Raw genomic sequence first — 21,269 nt, 5'->3', positions numbered from 1 at the left:
GGGGTTTGGCAACGAACATACGTATACAATCGCTGATAAATCCCCGAAATTCATCTCGCTTTGATCCATCAAACTCGCGAGGTTTTTTAATCTCGAACTTTGACTCACGGTTGACGGCCTCGCGAATTAATCGAGCGTCATCATCTCGTGAATTCAGATTATTCTGACTAGGCGGTCCTTGAGGTCCTGGTGGGCCAGGAGGACCCGGTGGACCGGGAGGACCAGGAGGGCCGTATCCGAATGGTGGCGGCGGCAGCGGTGGTAGGAATGGGGGACCTGGTGGACCTGGTGGTTGTGGGGGTCCATAACCAGGGGGTGGCGGCGGAAACATCGGTGGAGGTCCTTGTCTTGGTGCGTTTGGGGCTCCAGGAGGCGGTGCGAATCCACCAGTTTGAAGTGGTCCCGTATACTCTTGCGGTACGAATCCGTAGGGGTTGTGAAAGTGGTCTGGTGCAAATTCGTGATCATGCGGAGTCCTTTGCCTCGGAATTAAGGCATTGGAGGGTGGCGGTGATGACCGCGACGATTGCGGCGAGGGTGGTGGTGGTGGTGCCATATTCGACTGTCTTAGGGCTGATTGTCCTTGGCTTGGACTAGAAATGGAAAATGAGTGATATTCGGTTGATTTACTGGAGGTTGGCACGCTCTTACTCGTACTCGACGCGTCATCATCACCGTTACTCCTTGGGTTTGAACTTGATTCAGTCGTGTTTCCGTCGGTTGATGGCCCGTTTGCTACATTCTCAACCGGAGATGAGCGTGTAGCTACACCCGTGTGTGGGGATGAGCCTGTAGCCACACCCTCAACCGAAGAAGAGCGTGCAGCTACTTCATTCTTTGTGTCTGATCCCTGTTTTCCTATATTAACATCTAAAGTGGATGGAGAGGGGCCTGATCTTCGATGGCCATCATCGTGAGTCGTGTCTCGATAGCTAGGATCAAGGCCTTCTCCTGGCGCTTTTCCAGAAGGAACGGAGAGGGGGTTTAGAGACGGATTGGGAGGGGAAACAATCGATTCGTTAGCTTGTTGGATTGCGTGTTGGAGTTCCCGGGATGGAATAAACAATCTATGTGGGGCACCACCTCTGGTGTTGACCACATTTGTACGTCTCCTCCAACTAGGTACTTCACCAAAATGTGCGGGACGATCAGGAGACGCACCCTGTTTCCATTTCCCTTTCTCTTCCCAAATACTCATCCGTTCTTCGCTCTCATCTCCATCATCTTTTCCCGAGTTACCCTTTTCCGGAACTTGTATGTTTGACTTGAAAGGTAAGTGGGGGGGGAGCATCACGATCGAGAGGGTTATGGGTGAAGGTGGGCGTACGAGATGAAGGCGGAATGGATGACTTGCTTTGCATTTCCGACAAATCGGATTTTGTTTCTTTAGGTAGTTGGTTCCCACCCGCTTTGGTTACGATAAAGTCCGGTATAGCCGGTTCCTCGTGTACGTTACCGTTACTCCGCGTTACGTCTACTGATCCGCCTTCTCTACTTTCATCCCTTGTACTCGTTTTTTCTTCATCCTCAACCAACGCTTCAATTACTGGCAAATTCAAGCTTTGGAGGTCTGTAGGAGCTTTTGGAGGATGGATAAGAGTTCTTTGGGGCCGGGGTGTGTCCTTCCTCGTCTTTATTAGTTCATTTTGATCTTCTTTTTCAAGTTCGGGTTCGGGAGTTACATTTACAACTCGTAGCGGGGTAAACCGGTATCCTGACTTTCTAACATCTCCCGGGTGCCGTGATGAAGTGGCCGCCGGGGTTACCTCTGTGTATACCGGAGTTTCTGCAGAGAATCGTACGCTTTGACGTGGGGTAGTATAACTTGGTCGAAGGGACCTTTCGTCATCGCCTATCCTCCGTTCTGTATCAACATCGAGATTCCTGTGTCTTGGTGGCTGCCCGGATATTTCCCAACTCGTAACTCTCTCTCGTATAGGGTGCTCCTCGGACGAAGAATCGGAATCCGTGATCACTACCACTTGTGACCGAGTCTTTGTTCGATACGAACGGAGACTATGCTTGGGTTTCGGAATGTTCGTTACATACGACGCCTGAGAGTTCGCTTCAAGCAATTCTCCTTTTGAACGATCGTCTTTACGACGTCGTTCCTTTCTTTCTCGTTCCCAAGTCTGCGCTTGGAGCTGGTTCCCGGGAGGTAGTGAAAGGTCAGAGTCGTTGGTGGAAGGTGGTTCGGGATTAGTAGGTCGAAAGGGTGGGCTTAGGGTTTGTGGACCATCGTAAATCATGATCTCCATTCGACGTAGGTACTCCCTTTTGTTCAAGTTTCTGAGTATTGATTGTCGTCTTAACTGTTCGGCCCTTTCTTCTTCAGTATTACCCATATTCCCTACTACTTCATCCTCTCTCGATTCCGAACTTGTTTCATAAGATAGGAAGGAAGTTAGGTCTCGTAGGTCTTCTCCGTTCGATATTTCCACTACGATGTCCCTTATTTCGGGTCGATGTACGTATTGCATGAATCTTAACAGTTCCAGATGGTTTGCTGGATCCGACACGTATTCTAAGGCATACAGTGGAAGATTTTCAGGGGGTGTTTGTAGAAAGTGTTGAAACAGACGAAGGTACGTAATTAATTCCTGTCTATATACAGGACATTCCATTCTTGACGCTAAATCTCCGATTCTAGCGATTAAAAGTCTTTCTACATCATCGCGGGAGCCATGTTCTCGTGGTTGTGCTTGGACGAATTCAGGAATAGTTCGACTAGAGGTCTCTAGCAGGGGTGGTAGAAGGTAGGTGTTTCGTTCCCGTTGTGATATATTGCGACTCTTTGGTGATAACTCTATATGTTCTGGTGCACTCTCATCGTTCGTATCTTCGTGGGAGCTCCTGTCTGATCGAGGACTTCCCTGAAGCGCTATCATCGAAGTTGACTGTTTCATTCGTTCGGCAGATGTATGTTCATTACTACGATTCGAAGGTGTACTCGGAGGTGTTATCAATGTTTCCACAGGTGCGTTTAGCGGCGATTCCTTCGTATCACGCGGTTCTGACGCTCCTGTGGGTTCGTCCAGAAAAAACTCGTTTTGGGAGTTTTCGGATTGCGGCGCCCTAGGTGTTCTTCGGGAAGTCATGACCGTCGTGATTGGTCGAGACTGAGAGGCTGAAATCGGTGTGGGATAAGGAATTAGTCTGCTGGGATTTGCACCCAGGTAGATTCTGCGCGTTCGGGCTCTACGTATCCCTTCGACATTATCTTCAGGGGATGGAATAGAAGGCATGTTGACCTGTCTCACGAACGTTGGGGAGTAACGTTCCGTATTTGTGATATTGCGTAAGGGGGAGGATGGTGGAGATGTTGGTGTATCTGGTACTGCCTCAGGATTCGTAGGTTGAGGGGAATTGGGGGGGAGTGACGGCTGGTCTGATGTTTGTCGGTGGGGCGAACGGGTTTCGAGGGTAGGTTGAAGGGTCTTCTGGGTCAGATTCTTCTATTAACCTTCTTCCAGGGGTATTAAATCCCATGGGCCTTTCAAGGTCACGGTTTACAGTGGGACGGGGGGAGCGAGGGTCACTTGGTGACCTTCCATTTCGCCTTCTAGGAGTCCAGCCAGTCGTTGGATGATGTACATGAAAAGGGGTTGATTCGGATGACGACGACGTTCCGTCGTTATTGTCGGTGCGTGTTCTAGTTCTAGTTCTAACTGCTGACATGATGGCTTAATCAATTTAGAACCTAGTTATTATGTTATGACTCGGTAAATGTTCAACAAGATAAATGTTCGAGTTGAGTAAGTTAGACAGGTTTACACTTTAAGCTAGGGTTGATTAATGAGCAAGATGTGAGTAGTTAGTTTGATTCAACAAGTATTTTATTATGCACAAGTTGAGATTTATGAAAGATAATGGTTGATAGTTAGTTATGATTGTTGAAAGGGTTAATATTCAGAGTATTTGTGGAATGAGGAGAGGCTTACGGTTTGTTTGGTTGATATATTGGTTCACTTAAATGGTATTCACACGAGATGGGGTTTGTAGATTCAGATAGATATGATTCTATGTCTTAATGAATTTACAAGAGAGAGAAGTAAGAGGAGAAATAGTAGTTAAAGGTAAGAAAAAAGGTTACAGAGGTTGCAAAATAACTAGGTTGAGATTCTCGTGTTCGAAGGCCCAGTTCTTATATAGTTCTAATGTTTGTATATATTTGTAAGTCCTGAGTCAGTATCGTTCAGCTACGGATTGACTACGGATTAGAAAATAAAAAGAATAACTACGGAAATATAGCACAGTTGTCCAATCGGTGAGTTTCGCTAAAGTGCGCAGTTCGGAAGGATGAGGTGTAGACTCGGCATATTAGAATGAGATGTAAATTCGGCAGTACAGGCCGGAAAGTGAGGCGTCCCCTCGGCTTTATGCTGCGTCGTGCTGCGTTAAGGTACTGAGAATGCGGCACATGGTTACAAATCACAAATAGATAGTGATTGTGACCATCTTGGAGATAAGGTGATATGATTAGTCTCGATAATCAACGTTCGGGGTTGTCGGTGTGATATATTCAGAGTTTTGGTCTTGGCAGGACGGTTTCAAAACATCCGGCGTCTGGTTTGGGCGTTTGGGTCGCAATAACCTAATAGGTCAAAGCGTTTGGCGTCTAGTCTGGGCGTTCGGAATACTCGGGTCATAACACTGAATGAGGTCCAAGAACAAATCTACGGCGTGGGGCCTGCGATGTCAGTGGCGAGAGAGCCTTGGATAGGGACGAGAGTGCAGGTCATAGGTTCTCACTTCAAGGGCCTAACTGGTACAGTTCGCCAAGTGGCTTTGGACCGGTCTCCTGATCCAAAGTCCGGACTACATCTGACAATCGAGTTGGATGTTTTCCAGGCGCATCAAAGTCAGCCCTCCGAAGTCATCGACTACCTCCACGTCGTCGAAATCGCTTCGAAGAAGCACCTCAACGTCTGGCACCCGCTTGGTCATAGCCACGAGTTCTGGCTCCCTCGCGAAGGTCTAAAAAACCCGTTCGATTCCATTGCTCGCATCGCAGCAATCGATCTCAAGGATATCCCAAGCGGCCCTGAAACACCATCACTCGAAGAGCTGATGAGAATGTACCAGGAGGGAGATGAGAGATGGAGAGGTTTACTACTTGACACTTCTCCTGGTACTCCTCCTGGTACCCCCCTTCCATCACCCAACGAATTGACGGAGATGCTAGAGACAGGAGAAGATGCCTGGAATCCAAGAGCACGTTCTCCCGTACGAAACGAAACAGGAGATTGTGGGCCTTGGGATCCAGACTGGGAGGTTGCGGTTTCCTCAGCTGTCGGGGCCTCTGCTGCAGACCCTGTTAACGCAGTTGAGGCAGAAGCAGCAGCAGCTCCTCCTCGACACTGGATTGTTCATCCAAAGTTGGTTGGCCTCGATGTTGAAGCAGCTGTTGGTGGTACAAATGACTACGTTTGCATTGTTCGAAAACCCAACGATGAAGTTGTACCACGCATCAAAGTCAATGCGGGTAGCCAAGACGTTAGCGATCTCTCCCGGATTGATAGGTCTTCAGACGCCATCAAACCCAGCACTGAAAAGAACTTGATGGTGGTCATTGGGGGCACTCCTGAGCATGTTGGGAAGCTCGTACGTTGCCTCTCCAACTTCTACCTTGGTGAGAAGAGCGAGGATAAGCACTGGATTGTCGTTGGGGTCGTTGAGAAGGATTCCGAGACTGGCGATGAGCGTTTGACTGACGAACGGCTCGAACTGGATCCCAGGTCTGCTCTGGCAAGGGTGAAGGAGTCTGTGAAGGACAGGACAAAGGCCAATGAGACAATGAAGCCTGTCCGAGATGCTATCCTCAAACAGAACGGCCGGAAAACGAAAATACGCCCTATATCTTGATTTTTATCACACTACCATACCTTGGACGGCATATGTATCATAGTACAACCACTTCTTGTAGCCATATTATCTAGAACAAACTGTATTTTTTTTTGTATGTAGATACCATAGATCTACGTTATCTTATCTACTCACTTGTGCTAGAAACTGACTGACGCGTATACCAAACATATGCACACAGACGCCTCTTAAATTCGCGTCACCTCCCTCCATCCTCTTTCTCTCTTGAACTCCATCCTCTCCTCCCTTCTCTTTAGCTTCCTCTCTGCTCTGATCCTCTAACTGATTACTCTTCAGTTCCAGATGCCTCCAGCTTCGTCTCAAGCTCCCACTCGCAACTCCAACGGACCTTATCCCACAGGCGATCGGTGCCGATTGGCGGAAGAAACCAGGCAGGCAAATCAGGAGGCACAGCGTCGGAAGAAGTTCGCAAAATGGTCCAAGAAGATTGTCAAAAGGTATGCATTGAGACTCGACACTACCTGCGCTGATACCTCTTCTCATAGGAATAAAAAGTTATTGGCTCCCTATCGAACATGTGGTAGCTGGTGGCCTCGAGGAATCGACCTTTTTACACCTTGCATCGGCACCGTCATCAGGTTCGGCCTAAAGGAAGAGTTGGTCGCAGAAGGCGTCTTGTGGCCTCAAGATCGGGAAGATGGCGACGACGACGATGACGACGACGATGACGACGACGAGGGCAATGGTGGAGACGATGAGAATGAAAACGAGGAGGAGGATATCTTCGCTGTTGGACAGAATATGTACGCATATACCCCGTTAATTTTCTTTATTCACTGATAACTCGCATTTCCAGGTCTCAGGAAGAAAAGGAACACTTAAATTCGACATATCGTCTATGGAAGGAACGGTACCCTACCCTACACTCCCAGTGCAAGACTGCCCTTCGTTATGGAGCCCATGACGTTTTACAAATCCTCGTCAGCACGGTATATTCCTCTCTGCTTTTTGCCGGCCCAATCTTGTAGCTAACTGTTTCTTAGATCAACGATGCTTCACGCGGCGCACGTCGAACAGACACACATTCTCTCAAGGGTAATATCCTCAATATCGTCCCAAACAACCCCCAGCAAAGGATTGTCGACGACTCCGTCGTCAAACCAGCCCTCCAGCGTGAGGTCAAGTCTAATCGCGGTCACAATCATCCAATGATTGCTGCTCTCCTATGCCCGTCAAAGGAAATGGCGCCCTTGGTTGATTGTCGAGAAGATGATGATGATCGTAAACGGTACGTCTCCTTTCCTCCTTCGTTCACTTCACTTACATGTCGTTCCTCTAGACTCATCTCTCTCATACAGTGCCAAGCCGTGAGGCTCCATTGCACGCAGTTCCCAGCTTTTCTCTTTGATTTATCCAAGTGTCGACTGGTTGTCATCGACAGCAGGACCAGCATGGCCCCCGATCAGACAGATGCCATGTTTCGTGGATATCTGATTGTACGAGTAAGTGTCTTTGTTCCCTGCTTATCCCCAGCTGATGTCTGGCGTAGGCATTCCGAACCCTTTGGCTCTGCCCAAGTGCCGCCCTGGAGGCTCCTAGCAAAGCCACTCGCCGTGGTAACGCCAAAATACATAACTTGACGGCTGTGACTGACCGTACCTTGGCGTACACCATTGCCCAGGTATCTTTCTTTTCTCATCACGACGATCCCACTGACCTCAAGTTCTTCCAGACCTGGTTCGCTCTCTCTTGTGGAGAGGACTGGAAACCCATGGTTTGCTCATTCAACCTCAAGAGGTTCTACTACTTGATCTGTTCGACTTTGGCAGCCATGCCCGAGGCCAATAAGAAGGCACTATACCAATGGTTTAACAGGTGCGTCTTATCTTTCTCTTGTTATACATTTTCTAACCTTATATGATAGCCAGATTTGGTCCACCAACGAGAACGAAGTGACGGCGGAGGTTGAACCCGATAGCGAGATTGGGACTGTTATTGCGGGTTGGGCGGCTGCCAGTGATGAGCATGACGACGCCGGTAGTGACGGCGGCGATTGGAACATTGACGGTGGTAGTGGCAGCGGTAGCGGTAATGACGGGGGTTCTTCTTAGGTTTTGTTTGCTTTCTTGCTTGCTCTTTTGTTCTGCTGCTTTGACTGTGCTTGCTTGTGGTTGTAAATGCCAGTAATTATAATGTGTTTCTCATTATTCGTTATGAGTGATTTCTGAGGGATGCACACTAAAAAATTAACTATAATTGGTCGTGCTTGCTGTAACTATCACAAGTTGTTGCTATTCTTACGATCCATTTTTACATCTGCAAACAGACAGGACTTCTTTAACCCATGGTAAGTCCTGCAACTCGCTGCAACTCCCGTAATCTATTACTACGCTCACAATACATTCTAACGTCCTACAACTAGATGAAAACCATACAAAGTGTTGTAACCCCGCAACCCACTGCAACCCCTACCACTCGTACTAACCCCCACAACCCTGCACCACGCCTACCATTCGTAACAGCTCCCGCAATCTGCCACGACCCTCTCAACTCGTTGTAAGCACTCCAACTCGCTGGACTTACCAGAAATCCGTTGAAATACACCAAAAAAATTGCAACGAAATATAGGGTTTGCGACAGTCTCGCAACAGTGTCGTGACTGTATTGTAAGACTGTCGCGAACCCCCGAGATTAGATAACAACGGGCAGCTTGGAGCGTGCCCGTTATACCAGATCGTGAGGGCTGTAATGGCATTACAGCGTGTCAGGAATTTTGCTGATGTCGGACTCGCCAGTAAGCAGTTCAACTTAGGCGATGCACCCTGACGTACCCTATCCAAGCAGTAGCTGATAACAGCCTGCTATAATCTGGGCGCTCTCCACTTTATACGGTGATACAATAGATATAGCTCCTCGATTTACACAGAGATAGACCATAATCCTAAATATGAGGCACCATTCACGATAATCAGGGCACCCATTTAGCATGTCCCCCGGGCCGATAGGGTTACCTTCTCATTCCTTCCACCGCCTCCAGCAAAAGTGTCGAGGCTACCCAGTGTAACTAGCAAGTGGGGAGGGAGTGAGGATGAGTCGTTTACTGAACGACTGCTCAAACTGCTTACCATATGGTTCCCGACCACCTTGGATGGATTTTAGACGGTCGCCTCGCCGTGTCATGGGGGTGCCCATACGTACTTGAGTTCGACATCCAAATTAAGAAGAACGTTGTAGGCGAAAAGAGCCCCTGCAGCAACTAAACACGTAGCTCATGAGGATATCTCCGCCTGGAATTCAAGGGTATCGTACCTTGGACGAATTGTCAACCAAATACGAGTCAGTAGGAAATCTTGTCAGGTGCCACTGCACGCCCTACACCCACTACAAAGCTGTTCTTCCCTAACAGTGAGGGGCGCAAGAGAGTTTGGATAAGTGTAGCTGCCGGAAAGAAATATGTCTACACCGGACCGCTTCAGCATAGGCAAAAAGACAGGATACGATTGATATGAGTTACATGAGGAGAGGAGACTGAATGGTATCAGTGAAATGAACGATGTTGGCTGGGAGAGCGACAGACCTTAGGCAATGATTCATACGTCATCCAAATTCCCTCAAAGACCCTCAATGGTATCCACAGTTCCTTCCGAACCTAAACGCGAAACAGCTGCAAGCCTGCAAAAGCCTCGACGGGCGCCTAACTCTATATCGTCACCCCAACTACGAGATACAACTCGTCCGCTCCCGGTAGCGGGAGGCTGACGTTTCATGCATTTTGTTTAAACCGAAGACATCGCGACGTCTCTCTCAAATCAAAGTTTAAACTTTTTTTGAGCGACCTCTTAAGAACCCACTGCAAAAAAAAATATTGTTATTAGCTTTGAAGCCTGTAGATTGTAGTAGTGTCTTATGTCTCAATCTCAATCATGCTCTCAAAATTTCAACTCAATCTCAATCTCAATCTCAAAATTCAACTCAAATCTCAATCTCCAAAAATTCAACTCAAATTTCAATATCTCTAAAACTCAATTCAATCTCAACTTGACATGAAAGATTGAGAATATGAAGGTGGTTAGATATTTAAAGTTCAAATAATTGAGAGTAAGTAGTATAGTCTATACTAGAGTCAATGGTTATTATAGAGAGCAAAGGTAAGGTTATTAGTATTGCTTGTATTTAAGCAAGGGTGAGATGAAGGTAATGTTAGCTGTTTTGATTGTGTTACACCTGCGCGCACGCCATATCATGGACTTATAAAAATTCTCCCACACCAAGTACTTAGCAAATTTTTACAAGTCCGTGATATGGCGTGCGCGCAGGTGTAACACAATCAAAACAGCTAACATTACCTTCATCTCACCCTTGCTTAAATACAAGCAATACTAATAACCTTACCTTTGCTCTCTATAATAACCATTGACTCTAGTATAGACTATACTACTTACTCTCAATTATTTGAACTTTAAATATCTAACCACCTTCATATTCTCAATCTTTCATGTCAAGTTGAGATTGAATTGAGTTTTAGAGATATTGAAATTTGAGTTGAATTTTTGGAGATTGAGATTTGAGTTGAATTTTGAGATTGAGATTGAGATTGAGTTGAAATTTTGAGAGCATGATTGAGATTGAGACATAAGACACTACTACAATCTACAGGCTTCAAAGCTAATAACAATATTTTTTTTTGCAGTGGGTTCTTAAGAGGTCGCTCAAAAAAAGTTTAAACTTTGATTTGAGAGAGACGTCGCGATGTCTTCGGTTTAAACAAAATGCATGAATTTACTGCGGGAGGGGGTGGAAGTGAAACAGTTTGCACGACTTTTGAGGAAAAGAGCGCCCTGGATGGCGTACCGCAAAACCGAGATAAAGGAAACAGATTCGAGCGAGTTGCACAGCCACCAGGTTGGGCGTTCTTCTAATCACATTATGGGGGGTAGGAAGAGTACTTGTAATGGCTTTGTTTTGGCTTTTGGAAACGGTTAGGATGGAGTGCACAAGCTAACAACTTCTTGAACGATGAAACGTGAAATTTGGGAGACGAGGTATCTGCTGGTGACCACGTTTCTGTGTGGAATGCACGGAACCGTTTCGTCGCTGGGAGCGCGATACAGGATTATGTCATTGAGCAACTAAGCGTGTGTTGCGGTAGCGTGTTCGCTTGAGATGTGTGTCAGACCATGGATCCTGGAACGAAACACCACGGACCACCACAACGAAAGGTACTGTCTGCCCATCTCATGCAGGACCATGTCATCCCGCATCACGCGTATCGGACAGATCTGAGTAAAAGGAAAATGAGATGATAATCGTCAGGGGAGAGGAAGGTAATTGCTCACCTCATCGATCCTACAGAGATGGGTTCGATTTCGTGTGGAGGAATGAATGGTTGGATGAAGCGCAGTGGATAGTAGTTTGAAGGTGACCTATGGGGATTCTTCGAGACATCGACACAATCCATAAATCATTCTCGAGGATCCTCTCCAGAGTTCCTACGTACGCGCCTTTCATCCAGTTCGCCTACGCCCATATTGACAGCTCGACAACCAAAGGAACACAGTCGCCCCCGGTGGTGGTGGCCGTGGAGGCGGTAGTGTTTGCGCGACTTTTGGACAAAAGAACGCCTGTAGTACCACCAAGACAAGATAAACAAAGTAAACTCCAATGGGCTAAGAGAACCACAGTGAAGGTGTAGCGTTCTTCCAACTGCATCTACGCATCTGGTTGGCAGGGGGTAGCCGAAATCGTGTTGCGTTAGGCTTTGTCTTGAGGAACTTGAGTAACAAAACCTGGGACCGTAAGGATTCCTCGACATCGCAATCGCAGGTAAAGTATCTTCGTACATTTACGTCGAATGGTTTCTCGATGTGAGGGTAAAGGAAGAGTGGAGCGTGGTCCTGTATTGCAATCAGATGATGGAGCCTACAGCGAGAAACCATGTACCAATAACATTTTGGTGCCTCGACCCCATCTCAGATATCGTTGAAACCACAACCTATTGCCAGATCTGAAATAATCAAATTAGAAGTATAATTGTGAAAAGTGAATTATCTGATCACCCCATAAATCGCCAGGCTAATGAGCCTCCGGGCTGCAGTTTAAATTCTCTGTTCATCACGTCTGCCAGCAGAAAAGGCTTCGCACGGAAGTCCTCCAGAAGTAGATATCGAAGTAGATGACGGGACGAACTCGGTCATGGATCCGGCCGATATTGGACGCGTCAAGTTCCACGAAAGTTATAGAACCACGTTCTTGTACATAGACGACATACGGGGTACAGTTCTTTACATGATTTCATCGATCCGCTTTATGGATAACCCTCGATTATAGATGACTGAAACACAGTGGAAGACTGTCTGGGCAGGCTTTAGAATCTAGGTTTGGTCGTAGTCGGTGAAGGTTTTTACTTACAATAAGTGCAGCGGATGGTAAACGGTGGATGGAAGCATCTACATGAACAAGTGAGTATCCCCGGACGGAATCTAAACAGGGTCGAAGCCATGATGACAGACATACCAATGACTCGGAGGTTCGGAACCCCATACACCCTCAAATCGGTGTCTCCAGTGCCTCCCGTATCTCTCAGTAACATAGCCGTTCCAACGATGATTATCACTACAAGTAAATGAGCTGGTCGGAGAAACATAAACATCCAACTCCCTGCGGTTTAATATATTGAACAAATTCCCGACTCTCAAACAGGAAAAACAAAACACGACCGGTATCGCTGCTGGTACCGCACCCAAACACCATCCATCTCCATCCATGTGTGAATGTAACACCAATCGCGTAGGCGATTACTTGTCCTAAAGTGTGATCGCGTATACGTTTAGTACCATAGGACCCCGTAGACGTGTAGGTGAAAGTTCGATGCATAACGGAGCTACACATGATGCCAGGCCTACACTTGGAGGAAACGGCCTCCGATCTAAGGAGAGACTTGTGAGTTGAAAGAAAAACAGAGCAGAAAGACACGTATGCACTCCAAACATCGTGGTAGGCGGCTTGCGCAATTGCATTGCCCATGAAAATAGTATCTGCGATACCAAAGACGCGCTTTCGACCTGTCCAGTCGGAAAAAAACGCCTCCCACAAGGCCGCCGATGAGTGCGCCTAATGTTGTCCGTTGATGTCGTGGATTCCTAGCAAAGTTTTTTTTTTCCAGTTAGATTCCGACGATAAGCTTGTTCAGCACGCACTTTCTGCCCATTCGTCACCTCGAATATTCCTCCACGAGTGCGCCTGATGTGACTCCCGTGTCCTAACCTACGAAAAAGAAGTGATTGTTAGACGATTCTTCGGGCACGAGATCAACATCCAAACGAACCAAGTCGTCCTTTCTTCACCTTCTACAACCACAGCTAGCTGTTAATCTCGTCATGATCCAACTCGTGGAGAATGTTGCCCAAAGCTTCCTCTGTTGATAACATTTCCTCGCTTGTTAGGGCATGAGTGGGAATGCGAATTGGGACTGGTGTTGGCGATGAGGAAGCCTTGAACGTTCTCGAGCCCTCAAGAAAAATGACGAGTTCGAGAATCGGAGGGTTAGCCCTAGAGAAGTGTAGCTGCGACGGAATAGAAAGACGACAGTCACAGGGTGACCTAGGTGACCTAGGTGACATCTCCCGAGCTAGTTCGCCTCCGCCGGTAACGCCGTAAACAGATGACGCAGCCTGCCGCTCACGGAACTTGCACGGAACCAGATTTTTTCGGCGCGTCACTTCCTCTACATTTTCCTCCAGCTAGACAAGACAGCTGTCACTTCTAAGGTCTGAAAGATGGTGAGCATATCTATCTATACATCTTCAACATATTCTCTGACTCCCTCCGATTCAATATTTGCTTGCAAGATTTATTCAATCCGGGAACAACGACGCGTTGCAGCTCTGGAAAATGGTCTGTAGGGGCGACGTTGGGTAGTTAAGTACCGATGAGACCGATTCCGACAGTCGGATTGGGCACCGTCGACAACCTACCAACGGGACTTGATAGTATTGCATCAATAACAAAAATGCGACTCCTGAAAATGAAAATGAACACCACAGCCCGAGCCACCTCGCATTTGCCTCAGCCATGGTTTGTCTGTTGTCTAGCACTTAGAATACCACATGTCGCTGATCAATCTCAAGAAGTACTACTTGTGTTCCTGCGAGATCAAGGCGGGCACAAAGCGACCATGCGCGTCGCGCTTATTGTAACGGTTAACCTGAAAACGAAAACAACCACCGCTTAATTTTTCAGCAATAATATAACTTATCTACTTTGAGTCACGATCACAGTTTGGGGCTGGAGAACATGTCTCTTTTTTTCTGTTTTTAGTGGTATGGGCCTCAATGGTGGTCTCTTCGGTGACATCGGAATCAATGGCCTTTGTGGTGATATCGGTGCATGATGCTAGAATGTTCGGCATGTCAGCATGTCAGAAAATCCTACTCGGGTCAACTAGAGCGCACCCTTGTTCACAAGTTATTTCCCTGACCACCCACCATGGCCAAAGCCTTCCCCTACCGCAATGAGCCCGTCCGAACCATCTACACCCTCCTCAGCATCTTCTGGATCCTCTTCCGTCTCCCATTCTGGATGTTACGCAATGCATTAGCCTCTTGGCGTCCCCGCCGCAACTGGACTTTCCTCCGTTCCATCATCGTCGAAGTGGCCAACCCCGTTGTCCTCATCATGGCAGAAGCATTCCCTCCTAGCCACCAATCCTATGAAGAGCTAGCAACGAAACCTGGCTTTGTTTGGGTCGAACCGCTGAGCGAGGATATAGTTGTGGGTGATGTTAAGCGGTATGCGGAGGTGAATGGTGTGAGTAATGAGAGAACGGGCGGGTTTTGGTATGGCTTGGAGGGGGTAAAAACTACGCCTCCGACGGAAGCTGGACCGGGTGACCGGGTTATTTATTATCTGCATGGTACGGCTTCTGTCTTTTGTTGGCTTTTTGCCTTCGCCCTGTGTTATTTTCTCATACAACTCTGATACTAAATCTGAATCAACAGGTGGTGGTTTCGTCGTAAGTGACCCTATTCCTACTACCACACCCACTACCTTAACTCACCCTTCAACTACAGATGGGCAGTGCATCCCCCTCATTCCCCCCAACACTCACAACCACCCAAGGACTCCTCCAACACACCTCGTTCACCCACATCTTCGCCTCCGAATACCGCCTCTCCTCCGGTCCTCCACTCCCCCCCAAAAACCCCTTCCCAGCGTGCCTATTAGACGTCCTCGCTGGGTACTTTTACCTAGTCAATACCCTTAAATACCTGCCAGAGAACGTGATTGTGGCGGGGGATTCGGCGGGTGGAGTGTTGGCGTATCAGCTTGTTCGGTATTGTGTTACTTATCGTGGTCGTGGAGGTGAAGGTAAAGCCAAAGCCAAAGCCAAAGGAACGACCCCCTTCCCACTCCCACACGGCCTCCTCCTCTTATCCCCCTCCGTAGACTGCCTTCTTCGTCCTCTGCCAGGGACAAGCATGATCACCAACAGACGATCCGATTACATCGCTCCGTGGTTTGATAAACGGTATGCTGTATCTGCCTTGATGGGTAAAGGGCTTGTAGAAGCGGATTTGGACCATTCATGGTTCTCTCCTGGGTCCATGAGTGACCGCGACCAGGAGGAGAAGGAGATGACTGGGGTTATTTTCAGGCAATTCCCAAAAACGATGATTGTTACTGGAGAAGCTGAGATGTCGAGGGATTGTAATCGGGTTTTGAAGGAACGGATGGAGATGGGGGGACAGGCACAGGGGGGAGGGAAGGTGGTGTATGTGGAAGTGGAGGACGCACCACATGATATTCTGACTTCGACTTTGTGGGAACCGGAAAGGACCATTGCGTTGCAGAGGATTGGGAGTTGGGTTGGGGAGTTTTGAAGTCTTTTTCTTTTCGAGTTTTGTTTGCTTTCTGAACTGCTGTTACTCCTATTCTCATGCTTTCCTTTGAAGTGTTAAAAAAATCTCACAAACAAGTTTCATTTGTTGAATTGTGCACACTGCGGGGCCCGGGCCTTGCCTGGAGTCGTGGATTAGAGTCATTCAAGAGTCATTTGTCAAGTTGGCTATGTGCTAGCTACGTATATAGACCAGTAGCTTGTGTCGATTTTGTTTTGTGTTGCGATTTTTTAAAACATGGCTTTGACAGACTCACGTTGTAGCAGTGTTGAAGAGTAACGTCAGCGGTGCGAACGCGGCGTAACCTGGTAGTAGCTGGTACATAATGTCCCCAGTGATAACTTATAAGAGCCTGTCTGGCGTGGGTGGCAAATGGCAAATGGACGTCCTTTTGCCACCTTGAATCATGGTTTACAACTAACAGATAAACTACTAAACGAGAAATACGGGAAACATCAGTCTTGCAGGAAATGTCAACATAAGTTATTACTAGCCTTCAGAGAATGGCAGACTCTATCATACATCTAGAAGGAAGCAAACCGTCCAAAAACAAGTTGGGAGTCCACTAGTGAAACCGGCGCTTGGGTAAGCTAGGTTTCACGCAGAGTCAAACCCTCGAAATAACAGGTATAAGACGTGCAATTTCAAGAGTGCTACCCTCTAACAATCTAACTAATACTCTTTATATACTATAGGAACTTCTAGAACCCAAACAGAGACAAACGGTAACTGGCGGAATGGAGACTAGCTGGGATGTGGGCATCGTGCGCGTTACAACTAGCTTGCAGTGGAAAACTCAACTTCCACCTTCAAGGTGTCACTACTAGCATTGTTTGTGGTACTAGCCCCACCAAGCGAATACTTCTTAACCCTCCATCTACTATGCTGTCCTCTCTGTGATTCAGTTGGATACTTGCATACCAATCCTTTTTTCATGCATTGCCTGGCCAACGGAACCACACCAAGGATTCAGTACGAATCATCGGGAAATATGGAAGAAACACCTACGCACACTCTCTTGGACCTCCCGAGTCCGCTGACGGCCTACATGCCATCTTCCTTGATCTACAAAAGAAACATGCAAGGAGTGTTTTCTTCTTCTCAAGTTTTTGTAGTGGCTCCATATCTCCGTTCAACTGTGGCCCTGAGCATATCAATTGGTAACCGTTCGCGCTTTGATATTCGAACCAGCAGCAGACGAAGATGTTGACAGTGATGAGGTGGACAGTCACTGCCCCCAAAACAATTTGGTGAAGAGGAAGACGTGGAGGTGATCGAGTTGTTCAGAGATCTGGCTCTTGATACCGGAGGCGTCAGGTAGCTGTACGGAGTTCTGCTGTACATGGGGTCAAAGGAAGTTGGGTATGAGGGGTAGCAGGGAGAATTGGAACTCGAAGAGATGTACTATGCGTTGGCGGTCCAATTGTGGGGGGCTAAGGTGATACAAGCTTCATGAGTCTTTGATCGTAAATATGGTGATGAACTTCCATTGGTTCGACGACTCACATTGTTCAACCATCAACAGAGGATGTAGGCGAATTATAATACACACTGGGAAACCTGCCCCTCTGAATTATTATTGTACCTGCAGTACAGGATGACAGCTCAGATAATAAATCGTCTACTGCTGCCAGAAAATAATCCGTACCGTTTGTTCTCCTGTCCCTATAATCAATTTGTTACCTGCTACCAGCAAGAACAGTTTACAAACGGTGCAGTTCCTGTGCATGTGCCTGGAAAATAAACCGTACGGTCCTTTAAATAATAAATGGTATGGTCGGATAAATGGGACCGTCCCATACCCTGTACTCAAAATTAATCAGAACAGTCTTGGATTTTTCTCCCAATAAACAACCTGTACCTGTCCGCTCCTTGTACACAAAAACAATTAGTCTGTTTGGAACCTGACCCTCAAATAATAAATGGTACATTGTTTTACATTCCTCGCAGTATGGTCTGATAAATCTGTATGAATTATAGATGGTACATTCTAATAAATTGGACTGTCCCATACCCTGTGCTCAAAATAGAACAGTCCCGGATTCTTTGCCCAAAAAACAACCTGTACCTGTCCGCTCCTTGTACACAAAAGCAATTAGTATATTTGGAACCTGACCTTGAATAATAAATGGTACGCTGTTTCGATGTTAATCAGGACATTTGTTGCTATTAAAAAAACAAACCACACTCACCATCGACTTTCTCCTTTCTGTGCCCTACTAAATAAATCACCTTGCTCCCACTGAACAATTAATAAATAAGTATCTCGAATGTTCCCTCGGCGTCCTGTTGCTCAGATAAATATGTACCTCTGGCAGATCATCCCTTCAATTCCTGCATCGCTTTACACTTGCCCTCATTTTCACCTCTGGCAGATCATCCCTTCCCTAATTTTCTTCCTTGTGGGTGCAGCAACTACTGCTAGTATACTGTCACTAATAGACTTGACAGAAACATGAATGCTCCTGTCCCACCTGGCCTCTCAGTGCCACAATACAAGGTGGAAATGGAAAAGCTCTGCACAACAGCTCCTGGTCTCTGCAAACATTTCAACTCATTCCCAGCGTCAGTCAGGAGAATGCACAGCTTGTTATATGCAAATATCCCAACCTTATTAGTTTCTTTTTGGGATTCCAAGTACTTCAGGAGGACATCTTGGCAGGACACATTGTTTTGAACCAGTCCATCGTGAGTCTCTGTTTCTTTGCTTGCTTTGTTATTTGCTAAACTAACATCTTTTCCAGTTCTCCACTGACTCCCCACCTGCAACTGAGGGAGAATCTGAGCTGTGGGTCCGGAATCTTTTCAAGTTCTTTTGCGTCAACTGGCCATTCCCCTTGGGGTTGCTTGATGGCGAGTAGTAGTATTGCATATTCTCTAGAGTGTGAATGTGAATGTACTGTTTTCCCTTCAAAAATCAACTGAGTCGTACCACATATTGGAATTAAAAAGAAACATATTGATTCATTCACATATTCCATTCTGGTATAAATAAACATTTGGTATTACAAGTCGAACCAGTGACTCATTGGTATGATTAAAATACCTTGACACTCTCGGATATCTTTCCATTTTGACAAACCAGTCTTCGACTTAAATACACCATACAATATGTGGGGGTTGAACTCACTACCACGAGATAGACACATGTGGGAGATGCCGCTAGATGTTACCACTACACCAACATGACCATTAGGTGTTGCGATACAGCATCTTACTTAAAAAGGTACTAACTGACAGGCTTTGAATTAGTATCACTATGACCAAGATACGACAAAAATGCCTCCATGGGAGGAACAAGAAATGACAATTAAACTCTTTACTTTTTCTTTCTACCCTTCTTTGTCTTCTAGCCAGCGGTTGTGCTCGGCATTTTTGCTCCTTTGGGTGCCTTCTCGCTGGCCACTGGATTCTTGTCTGTTGCCGGGTTTTTAGCACATTGTGTGCGCTTGGATGGTCGCTGTTCTGATTCTACCTCATTTGCAGCCTTGGCAAAATCCTCTTCTGGTATGGCTAGAGAATTGCATCATATTCTGGGTCGGGCAGTTTTCTTGGGGGTGCTGGTATCATCGCCTTTTATGCTGGCGGCTCTGGCTGGAGGTTCAGATGGTGTAGCCAAAACAGTAGTTGAAGCGGAGGTCAGAATGGGCAGTTCAGGGGAGCCAGAATCCTGTAACGTAGGATTAGCGTGACTGAAGTCAAGAGGTGGTAGCGTAGGCTCAATGGGAAGCAAATCGATTGGTGGCAGCCTAGGCGATAGTGATGTATTGTGAGAAACGATTGGTATACTGTTGGAGCAACCGTTGGGTACTGGACTGCAATCTCCAGACAGTACATCCAAAGTGGAAGTGGTACTGGAAGATGGCATGAAAGTGGCATTCAAGATGTTGGATGAACAATTGATGCTACTAGGCCCACAAAAGGATGGGTTCTGTTTCTGGGTGAAACGTAGAGATTGTTGAAGTTGTTCCTGCAGCTGCTGCTGACCTGGTTGTTGTGCAAAATTTTCGAATGTGCTCACTGGCAAAAAGGGACAAATTATTAATCAGGAAGAAGAGATCTAAAAAATAACTTACCATTATTTCCAATAAGGTTGTTATAGGTGGGAATTCCCAGTTCGAAATCATCGACATTCCCCACCATATCCATCATCATCATCATAAAATCATCATCTACCACCTCGTTCATTCCCATACCCATCCCACTGTCCATTTCCATGTTCATCCCTCCATTTACCCCCCATCCTTCACTGACAAGACCACGATCTGTAACTCCACTGTTAATGGTTACGCTGTCCACCCTCATATGGCCGTGATTCCAGTTCTGGTCCACAGTACCTGCATTCGCTTTCCAGGTCGACCATGAGCTAGATGTTGGCTGGGCAAGCTGGTTTGTGCTTCCAGATGGTAAAGATGATTGGGCACTAAGAGGCAGTGGGCTACCACTATCAAACGCGATGTTTGGCGACTCGTTGTTGGTTGATTTGTCACTGGCATGTGATCCTTCAACATGACTGGATCCGGATTGAGTCACCGCGGATGAACCATTCGAAGCTAGCAACAACTGGGAAGCTGGCAAGTGGCTTTTGGAGGGGGGTGGTACAGATAGAGTGGGGGAAGCAGATGAAGTCGAACTTGATTTTGAGGCCTTGGTAAATTTTGCCGAATCTGGTTCATGGTGAGCAGAATCGTTATCGGAATCTTCTGAATCTTCACTATCGCTGTCTTCTGAATCTTCCTCACCATTTGGGGTGTATTTCCTAGATTTGATGACCTCCTTGGCTAGACCATGCAAATTAGTATTACTGAGGCATATAGAAAAACCTAAAAACAGTACGAAAAATTTTGGATGCAAAATCAAAAAAAGTCTCTTCATCTTGCCATCACGCACAGCGTCAAACTGTTGAGTATCCTGTGCATGAGAGACTGATTCCGGAACATTAGCAGTAACACTAGTAAGTTAACAATCAGTCACAAGTTGTACAACTAGCACTGACTTTACGAACCATGAGACATCAAGTCTCCCCTTGGAGGTTGGACTGTAGAGAGTGACAGTGACCCCCATGCCAAAGAACTTTGCCATCACATTGACAAAAGGTACAAGTACGCTAATGGGCGAAGTATACCACTCAAGAGTCAACCTAATATCAGAGCTACGGGAGTAGCACCAACACCAAATCAACCCAAAAACTAGTAAACCTCCGTGTAAAGTCTATCAATAACTCTACACACCAGGAAAGATTGCAAGGGTGGACTGCTTGGCAAAGGTTATGCACAAGATCACAGTCTCAGTATCGTATGAAGTTCTTATGAAATCAATGTGTAACTGCAAGTGTAAAAACACCACAGCTACGGGATTCTAAGGTTTGTAGGGGCTCTGTTTATTGTCCAGTGGACTAAGTGGGACTATGAATTTCGTCTACGGTAAGACTAATTCGAACGATTGGAGACTATTGCCCTCGACGGACACGAAAACTAAGTCCTCGGCGGACACGAACGCTAAGACCCTCGATGGATCACGAAACAGTAATCAAGACCTCGGCGGCCT

The 21,269-nt window shown here is 46.7% G+C and overlaps 2 protein-coding genes across 3 annotated transcripts; one reads left to right on the top strand and one right to left on the bottom strand.

The window, feature by feature from the left end:
* The first annotated feature begins 14,285 nt into the window (after positions 1-14,285).
* E1B28_006811 (uncharacterized protein) lies at positions 14,286-15,977 on the top strand. Of its 2 annotated transcripts, XM_043151511.1 has the most exons (3): positions 14,286-14,737; positions 14,823-14,836; positions 14,895-15,977. In XM_043151511.1, the coding sequence occupies exons 1-3, from the start codon at positions 14,311-14,313 to the stop codon at positions 15,702-15,704; spliced, it is 1,251 nt and encodes a 416-aa protein (XP_043012607.1). In that variant the 5' UTR covers positions 14,286-14,310; the 3' UTR covers positions 15,705-15,977. The 2 variants fall into 2 exon arrangements, with proteins under 2 accessions (XP_043012607.1, XP_043012608.1); XM_043151512.1 differs by having other exon boundaries at positions 14,286-14,836.
* Positions 15,978-19,248: 3,271 nt separating this feature from the next.
* E1B28_006810 (uncharacterized protein) lies at positions 19,249-20,786 on the bottom strand (the record flags this gene model as incomplete). Its single annotated transcript, XM_043151510.1, has 3 exons — positions 19,249-19,742; positions 19,799-20,673; positions 20,728-20,786. The coding sequence occupies 3 exons, from the start codon at positions 20,784-20,786 to the stop codon at positions 19,249-19,251; spliced, it is 1,428 nt and encodes a 475-aa protein (XP_043012606.1).
* Between the last annotated feature and the right edge of the window lie 483 nt (positions 20,787-21,269).

This window comes from Marasmius oreades, chromosome 3, assembly GCF_018924745.1.
Source record: "Marasmius oreades isolate 03SP1 chromosome 3, whole genome shotgun sequence".
NCBI classification, from domain to species: domain Eukaryota; kingdom Fungi; phylum Basidiomycota; class Agaricomycetes; order Agaricales; family Marasmiaceae; genus Marasmius; species Marasmius oreades.
Note: the sequence above shows the minus strand (reverse complement) of the source record. Positions and strands in the feature narration are given on the sequence as shown.